The 16904-nt window shown below is 32.4% G+C and overlaps 1 protein-coding gene across 1 annotated transcript; it reads left to right on the forward strand.

Moving 5' to 3' along the window:
- The first annotated feature begins 2664 nt into the window (after positions 1–2664).
- LOC130824384 (ABC transporter G family member 11) lies at positions 2665–12651 on the forward strand. Its single transcript, XM_057689367.1, has 10 exons — positions 2665–3284; positions 6156–6445; positions 8038–8209; positions 9203–9325; positions 9430–9558; positions 9705–9899; positions 9995–10081; positions 10647–10919; positions 11808–11915; positions 12089–12651. Exons 1-10 carry the CDS (start codon positions 2886–2888, stop codon positions 12443–12445), a joined length of 2133 nt encoding a protein of 710 aa, XP_057545350.1. The 5' UTR covers positions 2665–2885; the 3' UTR covers positions 12446–12651.
- The last annotated feature ends 4253 nt before the right edge of the window (positions 12652–16904 follow it).

Raw genomic sequence — 16904 nt, forward strand, 5'->3', positions numbered from 1 at the left:
TTAGGATATTTTTTATATTAATTTTTGGCTCATAATATTAGGAAATTTTAGAAAGATACAAAATAGTCAAATTTCGGTGAAAAAATCGGTTTAGGGTAGTAAAATGGGACCCACAACCCGAAAATCAAACCGTAAGCAATGGGAAAGAAAAGAAAATACAAGTCCACTAGGCGGATCTTCGTTGTCGTCGGCCGTAGCCTTGGGCGGTGTTTACTATTTTACATATAATTTTAATTTTATTTATTTCAATTTATAGAGCAAAAACAATACCGCATCACATTGAGCTGAACGTGTTGTAATTAATTGTAATTAAAAATAAAGGGAGAGAAACAAAAATTGAATGTATATTTGTAAATGTTGTTTTTTTAAAATCATGTTTAGAGTCGATAAAATAGATATCTCATACTTTGATACATGACATTACGATAATCACATTATACCTGTTATTGCATTACTTGTAATGATATCGTGATTACAACTGTTACTTCATTTTTATACAATAGTACAACCATATAAATAATTTGTTGAAGTTAAAGTATAAATGTTGAAAGTAAGTATTAGTTAATAATTACATCGTTATTCATGTAATCTGCATTAAAAACATAATATAATTAGATTAAAACTAATTATAAATCGCATTATTATTTGTAAGATTTACATTGAATTCATAAGATAATTTTGTTTAAAGAATAAATTTAATACTTGTTTACAACCTAGTAACCGTACATATCATTTTTCATTTTATATTAAACTAATTTCAAATTTCTTATTCAAACAACAATAATTTGTATTTCTAACCTTAATTGGCGCTATTTATTTATAACAATTGAAGAATTGAATATAAATCCACAAATTAAATATTTTACATTACTTAATTTATTTCCACGTATTAAGAGTTGCCAGGCAAAGCCATTGAAAGTAGGTTACAATGTATTTGTAGTAGTAGTTATTAATTAATAAATATAGTCTAAATTTTTATTTTTATTTAAAATTTTTAAAGGGTTGGCATTTGGCAATGAATGAATATTGAGTATTCATTAAATTCATTATTTGCATTATTCCCTTTCCCTCCCATTTATTGCACTTCCACCTCTCTTAAGTCTTAAGTTCTCCCATCCCAACTACCACCTATTCTCATTTATTGTTTTCCCTTTTTTTAAACTACTTTTCCTTTTTTTTCTTTTTTAACTAATTGCCCTTTTTTTTACACTTAGAGTATTCACTTACTACACTCTACTTCAATTAATATAATAATAATATTAATAATTAATAATCTTTCCGTCAAAAAATTGAGTAATATGGTGTAAATTCAAAAGAACATTTAAAGTATTAATTAATTCTTTCAAAGTCGATATTTATTGTCTTCTTATGTATTGTCTATATATATATCCTAAAACAATTTTTTGGATATAAGAAAGACTGAGGAAAGAAACGATAATTAATTAGAGATATAACAGCGAGATCAAAACAAATAATAGATAATTCAACTTTAAAATAAGATTTAATTAATTTAAATGACTTATCAAAAATCTTATAAATATTAAATTAAGATTTGACGTTATTTGTTTTAAAAAATTTATAATTAAGTTAGAGTTGATATAGAAATGAATTAATAGATTCACCATTTAAAGACAAAAAGGTTAATGGTCCCAACAAAATTAGCCTTTTAAAAAAAGGTTAAATTATGATATGTTAGTTGCCACCTCTACTAGCCAAACAAGGGGACATTTCGCCATATACTACACTTGAATCCGATAGATAACAATTAACAACCTTTCTGCTAAACATTAAAACCACGCCATCATTACTCTTCATTTCCTTTCATTTTCGAGCTCTGTTTGGTAAATGACTTTTTTTAGCTCTTAAATTTTTTATTAATCATACTAAAAAAATAGAGCCTTTTGTATGAGATTTTTTTACTGTGAGATGAGTCTATTTAAAATGTCCATTATATTAAAAGTTTCTAGTATTAGACTATTTAACTCATTTATGGGACACGTCTCACGGTGAAACCGTCTCATATAAGAATTTACGAAAAAAATATTGGAAATTGACTTTAAAATTAAAACAAAAAACTATTCATAATCATTTTTTCTTAATGTTTGACTTTTATCTCACTTTTTTCTTTAATAAACAACTAATATTAAAATTTTTTTACCTAACAACTAGCTTTACCAATTAGAAAATAATTTTCATTCGATCAACAGCTCAAGCCAACAACTATTTAACACACAAGTCTTTTTATTTTTTATTCTCATTCTTGCATGCAAATACAATGCATACGTTGATATTTCATCTTGATGCTACTCATCACTCATTTTGTACGGTTGTCTCTACCTGATAGTTTTAGTTGATTGCACGCATTTTTCTGCCCTCTCTCTTAAGGGGGTACGAATATTATATGCCTGCTTATTCTCATCCGGACCTTGACTTTACTAAACTGATGACCATGACCATGACCATGATCATATTAGCCTTTTACATTCAAAAGGGGGTAAGGTTTTAGCTTATTGGTCGACTTTCTACCAACTTATTGCAAAAACTTTTTCATATATATATATATATATATATATATATATATATATATATATATATATATATATATATATATATATATATTATATTCTATAGTTTTATTATTAAAAAATTAATAATAGGTTAAAAACTAATAAGTTCCCAACTAAAAGTTCCTAGTCAAATTCATGAATATCTTCCCTCAACCCATACAATCTTCATTTCTTCATCCCATATTCATTTTCTCACTATCTCTCTCCCATTTCTCTTCCTATAAATTAAACACTACTAAAACTTATCTCTCCATGATATTTATACAAAAAACATAATTTTTTTATTTTTATTTTTATTTTTTGTTTTCATTTTAAAAAATGAAAACGAAATCTTCCCCTTCATCAACAAACAACCATGTAAGTAGAATGGAAATCGAAGAAAATAATAACAATAACAATAACGGAAGATTAACGGTGGGATTAAGTCCGTTAAGTGAAACACTATGGAAAGATCATACGATGGGAGATGTATCTGCAAGACTTACATGGAAAGATCTAACGGTTATGGTTACACTAAGTCATGGACAAACCCAAACGGTGTTAGAATCGTTAACCGGATATGCTGAACCCGGTTCATTTACTGCTTTAATGGGCCCATCCGGGTCGGGTAAATCTACCCTTCTTGATGCTCTTTCAAGTAGACTTGCTGCTAATGCTTTTCTTTCTGGTACTATTTTGCTTAATGGTCGCAAAACTAAGCTCTCCTTTGGTACTGCGGTTAGTTTTTTATTTTTTTATTTTCTTTGTTCTTTAATGTTTTTTTTTGAAATATTTAATTTAAAATTTTTTTTATACGAGATAGTGTCGCTGTGAGATATATTTTATATTTGAGTAAAATAGCCTAATAATAGACTATTTCTGGGTGAAAAGGTCTCATACAAAAAGGAAAAATAGAGAAATTTGAATTAGATTATGAGAGAAATATAGAACTTGAAATATATTTATATTATGTTTTAAGTTTTTTATAACGTGTATTTTGGACAATTTTTATTTAAGACGGTCTTACTCTGTAAAAATTTCCAATGACATGGTCTAATGGTTAGATTATTTTTATTAGTTTGATTTAGTGTATACTTATTATTTTAAATTAATTATTTAGTTTTAAAGTGTTCAGTTTATATAGTATTGGAGTATGTGATTAATTACGATTTTACTATGATTAGTCACTTTCTATAGTCCAACTAAATTATTAATATAAAGTATAATTTATTAATATCTAATTTCATACTCAAAATATTAATTTTCTGAATTTAGGGTCTTTATATAAATGGACCTGCTTTACCAAAAAGGATTTATTTGTAGAAATTTACTGTCGTTATTAGATTTGTTTTAAATGGTCGTTGTTAGATTTTTAGGGATTTACTAAGAAGATAATTTGATAGTACTATATATTTAACACCTCATTTTATATCTAACCGTTTCACGGTGAGACGGCCTCAGAATAATAAGCCCATAAGTTAAAAGTTTCGGATATTTAACCCAAATATTAAACATGTCTCATAGTGAGAGCGTCTCATACAAGAATTTGTGTATATTTAATTTTAATAATTATTCAGGGTAAATACGGTTATTAATTTTATGTGGAGTACAAGAAGTTATACATTTTATAAATTTAGATTTTGTTATGGTTTTAGATTATCTAGTTAAACATATAATACACCCTTCTATTTTTTCTATTAGTTTCATTTACTTTTGGGTCATTATTCACTTATCATTCTTAATATGTATTTTATTCTTAATCTATAGGTTAAAATATAGTTATGTGTGATTTTGTTTGATTCGTCTCAATATAAGAATTATTAATATCAAATTTTCATAATTATTAACTAAATATAATTATAGATATTAAGGATTAAAATATCGCCTCAACAAATATGAAAAAGTAAATAGAACTAATAGATTAAATAGGAGAAAGTATTAAGATTATTGATTTTCTAAAAATTTATAAGGTTGCACATCTAACTATATTAAAAGTAGTACTTAATTTCATGTTCAATATATTAGCTTATAGCAACTAATTAGAATCTGAATATGGATGAAACGATAAATTGAAGTACTTATAAAGGAGAATCTGGTGAAAGGTATTTCCACAAGTAACATAATAATATTTATTTTACAAATTAAGTAAAAAAAATTAGGGTGAAAAAATACATGTATGATGGAACTTCGAAGTACTCAAAATAGCTAGTGAGTTGGCATGATTTGATAGAAATATTAAAAAATAAAATACCAATAGTTATAAATAAATAAAATATGATTATTTTTTGTGAAAAATAATTGTGAAGTTATACTTCCTCCAATTCATTACTAATGTCCTATTAGCTTTATGCACTCTATGCCTATTTAATTTTAAATATTTTAAATTGTGCTTAATTAAAAATTATGAAAAATTATTATGAATAATCCTTGCATTGAGACGAATCAAATAAGATCTCACTTGACTATATTTTAACTTATACATTAATAATAAACTACAATTAACAGAAGAAAAGAATAGTATTCGAAAAGCAAAAAGCAAATGAGATGTTAATATTGAATTCGAGAGTATATATTCATAGAATTACATGATACATGAATGTTGAGTTTGGGAGATATTGAATGAAAATCGTTGGAGAGAAAGTGACTAAAAACAATGAAAATAACTCAAAAGTCATATTAATTTACTTACATATCATTGCTAAATTGTATTTGATCTTTTAGATTGATGATAACATAAATTAATGTACAAACATAAATTAACTCACTTTATAAAATATCGAGTATAGAATGAATCCGAACAATCATGTTAACGTATGGGTTAAACTAACCCAATGGTCATTTTTATAAATTAATATTAAAATGTTATTTTGAGTCAAATAACACAGACCATAATCTAATCAGGCTCGAACCCACCGTATTGCGACTATATCTAATTTGCTTGTATGATTGCTAAATTGTACTTGACCTCTTAGACCGGTAATAGCATAAATTGATGCACAAACATAAATCAACTCCCTTTATCGAGTATCGGCTATAGAATGAGCCGAACAATCATTTTAACATATAAATTAAACTAACCCAACTTTCATTTCTATAAATTAATATTATAAAGGGTTTTGAATTAAATAACACAAATCACACGTAGTTAGATTCAAACCTAGCGTATCACAACTAAAGATATTCATTCGGGTCATCATGTCAATTTTGAGTTAGATGTTTAGGTTCAGTGCAACATCATGTCTTGTCTTTATGTTTGTTTTTACATAATTATTAGTCCTTGTTGCTGTCGGGTCAATCCAATATCAGTTACAAAGTCATGTAATGTTGGATCATCGGGTTTGTTTCAAACACCTTTAGTCTCGACTATAGTTTGATATCGCAACTATAAATGTTCATTCAGGTCATCGTGTCGATTTTGGGTCGGATGCTTCAAGTCAGTTCAAAATCGGATTTTATCTCCATGTTTGTTTTTACATAACTATTAGTCAATTTTGATGTCGGGTCAAATTGATTCCGATTACAGACTCATGTAAATGTCAAGTCATCGAGTTTGTTTCAAACACCTCTAATCTCGACTATACTTTGATGTTGAAAATGTGACCACATCAGGCATATGTGACACAAGACGATAACTTGATCGGAACATTGACAGTAAGAGAAACAATATCATACTCAGCAAGACTACGTTTGCCGGACAAAATGGCATGGTCAGAGAAGCAAGCATTGATAGAAAGTACGATAATTGAAATGGGTCTTCAAGATTGTGCGGATACTGTCATTGGAAACTGGCATTTGAGAGGGATTAGTGGCGGTGAGAAGCGTAGAGTTAGTATTGCTCTCGAGATACTTATGAGACCTCGTTTGCTTTTCCTTGATGAACCTACTAGTGGTCTTGACAGGTACGTTTCTTATCGCTAAGGGTCTGTTTGGCGTAAAGTAAATGTTAGTTGTCTAGACTTGGTCTTAGCTGTGTTTAGCGGTAACTATACAATTGTTAGATATAAGACTTTTTTTTTACTCTTGATTATGCTACATGTACTATTTTAGTTTGTCTCACTTTGTTATACTGTTCTTGACTGGTACATTTCTTATTGTTATGGATTTGTTCGGCGCAAAGTAGATGTTTGTTGTCTAGGCTGGTCTTAGCTGTATGTAGCGGTAACTATATAATTGTTAGATAAAAGTACTTTTTCCGTACTCTTATTCTACTGCATGTACTATTTTAGTTTGTCTAACTTTGTTTGTTATATTGCTCTTGACTAGTACATTTCTTATTGTTATTAGTCTGTTTAGCGCAAAGTAGATGTTAAATGTTTAGGCAACTCTTAGCTTTAGATAGCGTTATACAATTGTTAGATAGGAGTATTTCTTCCGTCCCCTTGATTTTGCTGCATGTACTGTTTTAGTTTGTCACACTTTGTTTGTTATATTGCTCTTGACATGTACATTCTTATTGCTCTGGTACATTTCTTATTGCTATGGGTCTGTTCGGCGTAAAGGAGATGTTAGTTGTCTAGGCTTGGTCTTAGCTGTGGTTAGCGGTAACTATATAATTGTCAAATAAAAGTACTTTTTCTGTCTTGTTGATTTTGCCACATATACTATTTTAGATGGTCTCATTTTGTTTGTTATATTGCTCTTGACCGGTACAATTCTTATTGTTATGGGTCTGTTTGGCGCAAAGTGGATGTTAGTTGTCTAGGCTGGTCTTAGCTTTGGGTAGCGGTAACTATACGATTGTTAGATTGAAGTGCTCTTGATTTTGCTACATGTATTATTTTAGTTTGTCTCACGTTTGTTATATTGCTCTTGACTGGTACGTTTCTTATTGTTATGGATATGTTCGGCGCAAAGAAGATGCTAGTTTCTAAGCTGGTCTTAGCTTTGGGAAGCGGTAACTATACAGTTGTTAGATAGAAGTACTTTGTCCATACTTTTGATTTTGCTGTATGTACTATTTTAGTTTGTCTCACTAACATTGTTATATTGCTTTTGACATGTACGTTTCTTATTGCTAAGGGTGTGTTTTGTGCAAAGTAGATGTTAGTTGTTTAGGCAGCTATTAGCTTTATATAGCGTAACTATACGATTGTTGGATAGAAGTACTTCTTTCGCCCTCTTGATTTTGCTGCATATACTATTTGCGTTTGTTATATTGCTATGTGGTCAAGAACATGAGGTGTTTTTTCAAAAAATCAAATATATTATTAAAATATTGAAAAACACCAAAACTAATATTGCTCGAAAAATGAAACAAAACGAAGATCTCAAAAACGCTAATTTTGAGTTTGGAGTATCTTAAGTTGCACCGTTTTGAATACAGCTGCATGCACTACCAAAATTAAATCTACGTGAGCTTCTACCGCCATACCGAACAATGAAATTTTCTCTAAAATAGTATTTTAATCTGATTAAAACACTGACAACTATTTAAATTGTTACGCCCTATTGTTTAAACTTATATTGATTGTGAATTAAACAATATATACAGTGCATCAGCATTCTTCGTAATACAAACACTACGTGGATTATCAAGAGATGGAAGAACTGTGATAGCATCCATTCATCAACCAAGCAGTGAAGTTTTTGAGTTATTTGATCGTTTGTACTTGCTTTCTGGTGGTAAAACTGTCTATTTTGGCCTTGCTTCTGAAGCCTATGAGGTAGAAATTTAGTCCATTTTCTACATAAAATATTTTATATACAATATAAAAATAAAAATAAAAATTGTTGAAAACAATTTAACATTTCACTCATCTGTTCTAAAAGGTTGAAGGGTGTAACGGGCCGGGCTGGACTTAAACAAATATGGTCAGACTGGATAAGGGTCATTAAGATATTCTCCTATGAGACATGCAACTTGCCCAGGCCCAATAATTTTGTAAAAATATTTAGAGATACTAATTTAAGATTTAAAAGGATAATTTCAAGACTTAAAAATCCAATTTTAAGACTCGAAAGGTCAATTTTAAAGTTTTTAATTTCAACTTTAATGTTTGAGTCATCCTACTAACATTAAAGTTGAAATGAGAATTTTAAGTTTTGCAATTGGTCTTTTAAGTCTTAAAATTGGTTTTTTAAGTATTGAAATTGACCTTTTAAGTCTTAAAACTGTCAAATTTCATAATTTAAAATGTCAATTTCAAATCTTTAAAATTGGTCTTTTAAGTTTTCAAATTAGTCTTTTAACTTTTGAAATTGACATTTTAATTAGGTAAATAGGTAAAAAAGCATATACAATGGGCCGGCCCAATAAGATGTGTCTCACCCAAGTTTTTGTGAAATTGGTAAAAAAGTATATACCCTTTTCGATTCTTATTAAGCCCTTTTACAGTTATTTTATTTTAATTGTAAATTTGTAATGGAGCCTGTTTTTGATTCGGCCTGTTTTTGATTCGGCCTGTTAAACACCCCTAGCTGTGAATAACCTCATATTTAGATTATTATCTAATAATCCAACATTTTCCTGTGTTTTTACTCCCAGCAGTGAGCTGAACCACCACAATGCCACCCCTCTCCTAGTACATCGAATATGCTGGGAGTAAATACATAGCTAAGATTGGATTATTAGATAATAATTCAAAGATTAAATTTTTTTTTGAGAATTTTTCCAAATAAAAGTGTAAAAAAATGTTAATTAAGGATTCATTTTACAGTTCTTTGCACAAGCTGGATTTCCTTGTCCTGCTTTAAGGAATCCATCAGATCATTTCTTAAGGTGTATTAACTCTGATTTTGATAAAGTTAAGGCTACTCTTAAAGGATCCATGAAATTAAGGGTATGTTTCCAATCCCTTCTTCTATAAACTACTATCTCCGGTTGGATTTTATTTGATTCGTCTGAAACAACTTGCACGTGTGCTTGTCTATTTCTCGAACCCAGTTTGAGGCAAGTGATGATCCATTAGAAAAGATTACAACAGCAGAAGCAACCCGAACTCTGATTAGTCATTACGCGACATCTCAACAGTCTTACTCAACCCGACAAAGAGTGGAAGAAATCTCTAAAGTGGTATGAACCAACAAGGTTTATTGTCATTCTTGCTGATATAGTATATAACATATACTGGTGCCTATGGGTCCACGATATGTTGTACATGATACATGAATGTTATGTTATAGAGCAACTTCTAATGCCGGTTTTGTGACATTGTACAGAAAGGAACGGTTTTAGACTCTGGAGGAAGTCAGGCAAGCTTTCCGATGCAAACATTCACCTTAACAAAACGATCTTTCGTTAACATGTCGAGAGACTTCGGTTATTACTGGCTTAGGCTCGTGATATATGTCGTTGTGACTATATGCATAGGAACCATTTTCCTAAATGTTGGAACAAGTTTCAACTCCATTTTGGTATAACTCAATTCCCTTGTTAGATCACATTGTGTTCCCTTCTTTTTAAGTCCTTTCCCTTAAAACTTAAAGATCGTTTTTCTTGCTTGGTGTAGGCTAGAGGCTCTTGTGCATCCTTTGTTTTTGGGTTTGTCACATTCATGTCTATTGGTGGATTTCCTTCATTTGTCGAAGATATGAAGGTAAAAACGCTCAGCAAAAATTTTACGTTGTGTTTAATTTACAACGAATATGCATATTTTACTAATAGGATAAATTATCGTGAAATGTGAATAATACAAACCTTTTTTCAATTTCCCTACAATAATACCAACTTAAGGGGTTTTTTCCTACAATAATACCAAATTTAGTTTATTAACTAATTTACCAAATTTTTTTGTTATATAATCTCTTATAGTATTGATTTTTAACATGTTAGGTATATTCCAGGGAAATACCCTCAAAATTGGTATTATTCAACGTTAATTAAAAGTTAAGCAAAATGTTGTATTATTCCTGGTATTTTTCCTTACTAATAAGATATTGATAAACTTACTCGCCTTTTTTATCATCTAATCATAAATTGAGTTATATGTAGAGATGACAATGGATCCTGGACCAAGCCCAAATCCACGGATTCGAATTCGTTTTGATGGATGTGGGTCATCTATTTTTGGACCCGTTGGATCTGGATCCTAAGTGATTGTTCATTGTGCTCTCCTATTGAAACTCCGCAATTCGGTTTAATAATTTGATGATTACTTTTAGGTGTTTCAAAGGGAAAGGTTAAATGGGCACTATGGTGTATCAGCATTTGTGATAAGCAATACAATATCAGCAATGCCATTCCTGATGTTGATCACCTTTCTTTCTGGGACTGTATGCTATTTCATGGTGGGCTTGCATCCCGGGTTTGAACACTACGTCTTCTTCGTTCTGTGTCTTTACGCGAGTGTGACTGTCGTCGAGAGCTTAATGATGGCCATTGCAAGCATTGTTCCCAATTTCCTCATGGGCATCATCACTGGTGCTGGCATTCAGGTTCACCTACCTAAAATTTATGTCACACACTCTTTTCAATTTGTATTTGATTGTTGTCATAGAATGTGTAACATATTCTGAAGAAAGTCATGGATGAACTTAGTCCACATAAAAAAAATCCGCATCAAATTAAATTTAGGAAAAACTGATGTTAATAATCTAATCAAAACTCATTTGCTGTGAATAATCCCAACCTTTGTCCTTAGTTTGTTATTAGCATAACCTTTTACTTTATAATAATTCAACGTTTGCCCTTAGTTTGCTATCAGCATACCCTATTAGTATGTTGACAGCAAACTAAAGGCAAAGGTTGGTTTATTTAAAAACAATTGAAAGTTGGAATTATTCACAGCGGATTGGCGAAAAGTTGAATTACTAATGTTAATTTTTCCTTAAATTTAAGGAGTGAGTTGGGGAGTGACTAAATCGAATAGAGAATGAGGAGTTTGAGCTTGTGAATGGAAGATTAAAAAAGATGCACAATAAAATTAGTATATTAGACTTTTACCATATTCTAAGGCTTCACTATTAGTTTAAGCACTCAGTTGAATTGGTCCTTTTTTTTATAGTATCAGAAGTCTATATGATAAAACGGTCACATATTCAAATCTCATGTGTCCGCGCTCATTGCAAGTAGAATATTAAGCACCAGTATGAGTATGAGTACGTGGGGCATGTGTTGAATGTATATAGGACTAGCTCTTAGGTAAGTGGTATCATCTGCTTAAACTTTTACTGGTAGTTTAATTGATGCTTGATGTGATATTTGAAGTCAATAAACTTTAATTATCTGTTTAAACTTTTAGCTGAATTTAATTATCCGTTTAAACTTTTAGCTGAATTTCGTCATTTTGTTTTTCATGATCTAATGATTTGCTATGTTTTCAGGGTATTTTCATGTTAGTTTCAGGTTTCTTCAGACTCCCTAAGGACATACCAAAGCCAGTATGGCGTTATCCCATGTCTTATATCAGCTTCCATTTTTGGGCTCTTCAGGTACATGCTGCCCCACTTCTAAATTTTTCATTAAGCGGTCTGAAAGAGTTGTATTCACACAATCTTACCCTTGTTATTAGCAATAATAGACGGGTTATTTTCGATTGACTATTGATAGTAAACAACATAAAGGGTCATAGGTATCCTAATATGTTGGTTATGAATATGAACAGGGGCAATACCAAAATGATCTAAAGGGACTAGTGTTCGACAATCGAACACCAGATCTTCCGAAGATTCCAGGAGAATATGTACTCGAGAATGTGTTTCAAATTGATGTAAATCGTTCAAAATGGGTGGATTTGAGCGTAATCTTTAGTATGATTATCGTTTATCGCATCATTTTCTTCGTTATGATCAAGATTAATGAGGATGTTACTCCCTGGGTTGGAGGTTACATTGCAAGGAGAAGAATTCAATACAAGAATCGTAACCAAAATTACACCACGGTTGCACCTGATCGCCTATCTCAATCACCTTCCCTTCGAGCTTATGTTGCTCGTCGATCTGCTTATGCTGCTAATCGCTAATGATTCCAATAAAACACGAGGGCTTTGCTTAATTAACCATAAATTTTATGTCTATAATGTTTATCATGAATATTACTATAAATACTTATTTATATATCGGTTTAGATTCAGGTTGTGATTGTATGAAATTTCTATTAGTAGTTTTTTTATTTGTTTGTAATATGTAGCTTGGAGTTTAATCTACAACACAAATACAATTATTGCAATTTTTCATTCTCTATTGGTTCCTTTTTAATACTTGAATGATCACAAGAATTCATGAAAACTTAAGTAGTGAATTACGAGTTAGATGTTTTAAGTCTGTTTAAAATCGAATCTTATGTTCATTTTAGTTTATACATAATTATAAACCCATTTTAAAGTCGAGTCAAAACGAGTTTGATTATAAGATCGAGTAAATATCGAATCATCGATTTTGAACACGTCTACTTCTAGTAAATTGCTTCATGTTTTTACTTTTCAAAATTTTTTTAATTAAAATTACCTCACTTTTTTCAAAAGTAAAGCTCTCTATTTGAAGGGTGGCATTATCATCAATTAGATGTAAGATTGATGTCAACAACCTTTCCAATTTCCATCACAATCTTAACTCCCCACTAAAATAAATTGGAGATAACAAGTGGATAATTATTCTCTGTTATCCAAATTCATGTCCTAGGAATCCAAGTGGTTTATGCAATGAGAAACATAAAAATTAACCCAAAAATGTTATAATACCAATTTTAGTAGATTAAAACCAACTCCAAATAGGTTATAATACCAACTCCAAATACCAATTTTAATGGGTTATAACATCAATTTTAAATACCAACTTTAATAGAATATAATACCAACTCTAATAAGTTATAATACCAACTTCAATAAGTTTTAAGACCAACTCCAAATAGGGTTGCACATCACGCGATTTTTCGGTAGTTATTTTTTTAGTAATAATAGTCCGACCCATTTAAGACGCGTCTTTTATAAAGACGGTCTCAAGTAAAAATTTGTGTTAATTTAATAATAAGTTGTCTCATTTTATTTTGTACACACTTTAATACACTTATTAAATCTTATTATCTCTAATTTAACATAATTAAAATTGATAAAAAAAATTCAATATTAATAATATTTGCATTGTGAGAAATCAAACATATCTCATTTAACTGTTTGAACTTATAAATTAAAAAAAAGAGTGATTGATGATGATCATCATCATTATAACCAGTGTGTCCCGCTCATAGAAAACTATTGTCAAGGTCTGGAGAGGAAAGAAAGACGACAGCTTATACCCAAAGAGAAGAGTGCGGTCAAAAAGTCCCTTGGCTCGAGAAAGGTCTTCAAAGATAGAGAAACCTGCAACTTACAAATACAATAAATAGAATACGTATAAATAACTAAAAATAAAGATAAAAGTAAAGGAGGTAAAGAGCGATAATTAAAGGCAACGAATAACAACAAACGATGGGTAAAAGGGACGGGTGTAGTAATCTAAGACGTGGATAAGGCGCCGCTAACTGCCCCTATCCCTAGTCAGATCCTTGGAGAGGTGAAGTTCATGCAGGTCACTTTTAATCTGTTCCTCCCATGTTCTCCTAGGTCTTCCTCGACTTCTCTTATCCTCCACTATGATGCATTCGATCCTTCTTACTGGGGCGTTATGGGTCTTTCTCTGCACATGCCCAAACCATCTCAACCTATTCTCCCGCATCTTTGCAGAGAGAGGTGCAACCCCTAACTTTTCCCTGAACTCCTAATTTCTTATCTTATTTATCATAGTATTACCACACATCCACCTCATCATAAGCATTTCTGCTACTTCCATCCTCTGTTCGAAAACCTTCTTAACAGGTCGACATTGTGTCCCATACAACGACGTCGGCCTAATTGCAACGTGGTAAAATTCACCTTTTAATCTCCTCGGGAACTTTTTATCACAAAGCACCCCGATTGCTGCTCGCCACTTAAGCCAAACCTGCTTGTATACGATTAGTAACATCTCCATCAATCTCCCCATTACTCTGAATCACTGATCCCAAATATTTGAACTTGGACGTACATGCAACAACTTCTCCCCCTATGGTTACCCCTGACTCCCCTATCGATTCTGTCCCACTGAAATTGCATCGTAAGTATTTTATCTTCGTATGGCTTATACGCAACCCCTTATCCTCCAAGGCTTCCCTCCACTCTTCCAAATTACTATTGGCCTTCTCCTTGGTTTCTGCAACCAAAAATATATCATCAGCGAAAAGCATGCACCATGGTACGGTCTCTCAGATGGATTTAGAGATTTTCTCCGTAATGACCGTTGAAATGAAAGGATATAGTGTTGATCCCTGATGTAGTCCCACTTTAATTGGGAAAGACTCTGTCATACCCATCGGAGTATATATGTTATTCGACACTCTGTCATACATGTTCCGTATTATCTCAATGTACCTTCATGAAAAACCTTTATTATTGAGGCTATCCCAAACGATGCTTCGTGGTATGCTATCATACGCTTTCTCCAGGTCAATGAACACCAGATGCAAATCCTTCTTCCGCTCCCTATACTTTTCCAACAATCTCCTCAAAAGATGAATTGCCTCGGTGGTTGATCTTCCCGGCATGAATCCGAATTGGTTCTCTCTAATTACCGCCTCTCGTCTAATTTTTTTCTCAATAACTCTTTCCCACAGTTTCATAGTGTGGCTTAGAAGTTTGAGCCCTCTATAATTCCCACATACTTGTGCATCACCCTTGTTTTTAAACAGTGGGATAAGTGTGCTAACCCTCCATTCTTCTGGGATCTTACTAGACCTCAGGATGACATTATAGAGGTTAGTAAGCCAATGAATTCCCTCCTCTCCTAAACCCTTCCACACCTCAATCGGAATGTTATCAGGTCCAACTGCCTTTAATCCCCCCAATTTTTTGTGAGCTTCTCCTATTTCCAACGTGGTAATATTAATAATCGACCCATGATCCTGTGTTCTTTGGATGTCTAAAGTTTGTCGAATTTCCTCCTTTACACCCTTAGTCTCATTGAGCAGTTGGGAAAAACAACTGACTCCTTTACTAACGCAAACGCAAGCAAGATCTCTCCACTCTCGTTCCTTACACCATAACCAAAACTGCCAACGATGGTATCTATAAGGTCACCCAGGTTCTCCCAAAACACACATTTGACTTCCTTATCTAGCTTAACTTGCGGCCCATACGCACTAATGAATGATATGACCTCTTCTCCTACTACTATTCTAACTAGCATAATCATATCATTGCACCTCCTAACTTCCACCACTTGCTTTAGGATATCATTAGCTACAAGAATACCAACTCCACTTCGCTTCCCATCCAAACCTATATACCATAGCTTATAACCCTTTAAAACACTTTGCTTTTTGCCCCTTCCACCTAGTTTTATGAACGCAAGTCACTTGAATCTTGTATTTAGAAAGTTCAGTTGCGAACTCCAACGACTTGGCTTGTAGCGTGCCTATGTTCCAAGTCCCCACTCTTAGTTCAAATCCTGCTTATGATGCCCCCTTTACCCCCCCTTCTCTTCTTGGACCTAACCTTAGGTTATCATTAGTTTGTCTTAACTCTATACTCGACTACCCGTGGACGAGAGCAGATGTTAAAGGACGGTGACGCCGTTAACTCAAACACAATCAAGCCAAGATCCCACAAAGATTAGAATTGAGACACACACTAAAAAGATAAACTAACAATAAAGGGATGGATAGAAATACACAACAAACAAAAATCAAACAAAACCACAAAAATAAAACAATAAACAAAAATCACCCAAAACGACTTCAAACAAAGAGTGAAAAACTAAGTTCAAGGAAGAAGCCAGGGAAACTAGTAAAACAACCAGGGAAACAAGACAAGAACAATTATAAAAAGGGAACAACAAAGACAACTTGATCAAAACCGCAAAATGAAGTTGATACACCTGCTATGGTTACCCTCCGACGACTTGTTGCTGATCGTCTTTTAGTTGCTGGCTACCCTCAATCGTCAGCACTTCCACGATTAGACGGAGATCCACCGCCGAAAACATTGTATGCAGGAAGAGGGGGAAACAGATAGGCAAAATGGAGGGGGGTTAATGGCCCTTAGCTGTTTTTTTTACCTGGGTTTCGACGACCGATTAAAACCTCCTGTGGTGCTGCGGCGAGGTATCGGCGTCGTCGGTGACGTGGCGGGAGAGATGAGCCGTTAGAGGAGAAGATACAGTATCGTTGTTGCTTCCAAAAAGTAGCCGTTATTTTTTTAAAAGTAGCCCTTATGCTGAACCGAATCTGTGGTGAAGAAATGGGTTGATCTACTGCGATTTTTCCCCCAAAAAAACACCAAACTTGGCTGAAAATGAGGCTGCCGCCGGCTGTTGTTCTGGAGTAACCACCAAGAACAGGTGGTGGCCTTCAGGTGCACGAAAAATCAAAACAGAGGGAGGAAGAAAAGTGCTATTTGTTGAAGAATTTCA

This window comes from Amaranthus tricolor, chromosome 9, assembly GCF_026212465.1.
Source record: "Amaranthus tricolor cultivar Red isolate AtriRed21 chromosome 9, ASM2621246v1, whole genome shotgun sequence".
Taxonomy (NCBI): domain Eukaryota; kingdom Viridiplantae; phylum Streptophyta; class Magnoliopsida; order Caryophyllales; family Amaranthaceae; genus Amaranthus; species Amaranthus tricolor.

Bases quoted from the DNA above. Each gene is read 5' to 3' on its own strand.
- LOC130824384 (XM_057689367.1), top strand. From the start codon at position 2,886: ATGAAAACGAAATCTTCCCCTTCATCAACAAACAACCATGTAAGTAGA. The intron at 8,210-9,202 runs GTAGAAATTTAG...TTCATTTTACAG, and splicing joins TTGCTTCTGAAGCCTATGAG to TTCTTTGCACAAGCTGGATT. The intron at 10,920-11,807 runs GTTCACCTACCT...CTATGTTTTCAG, and splicing joins TCACTGGTGCTGGCATTCAG to GGTATTTTCATGTTAGTTTC.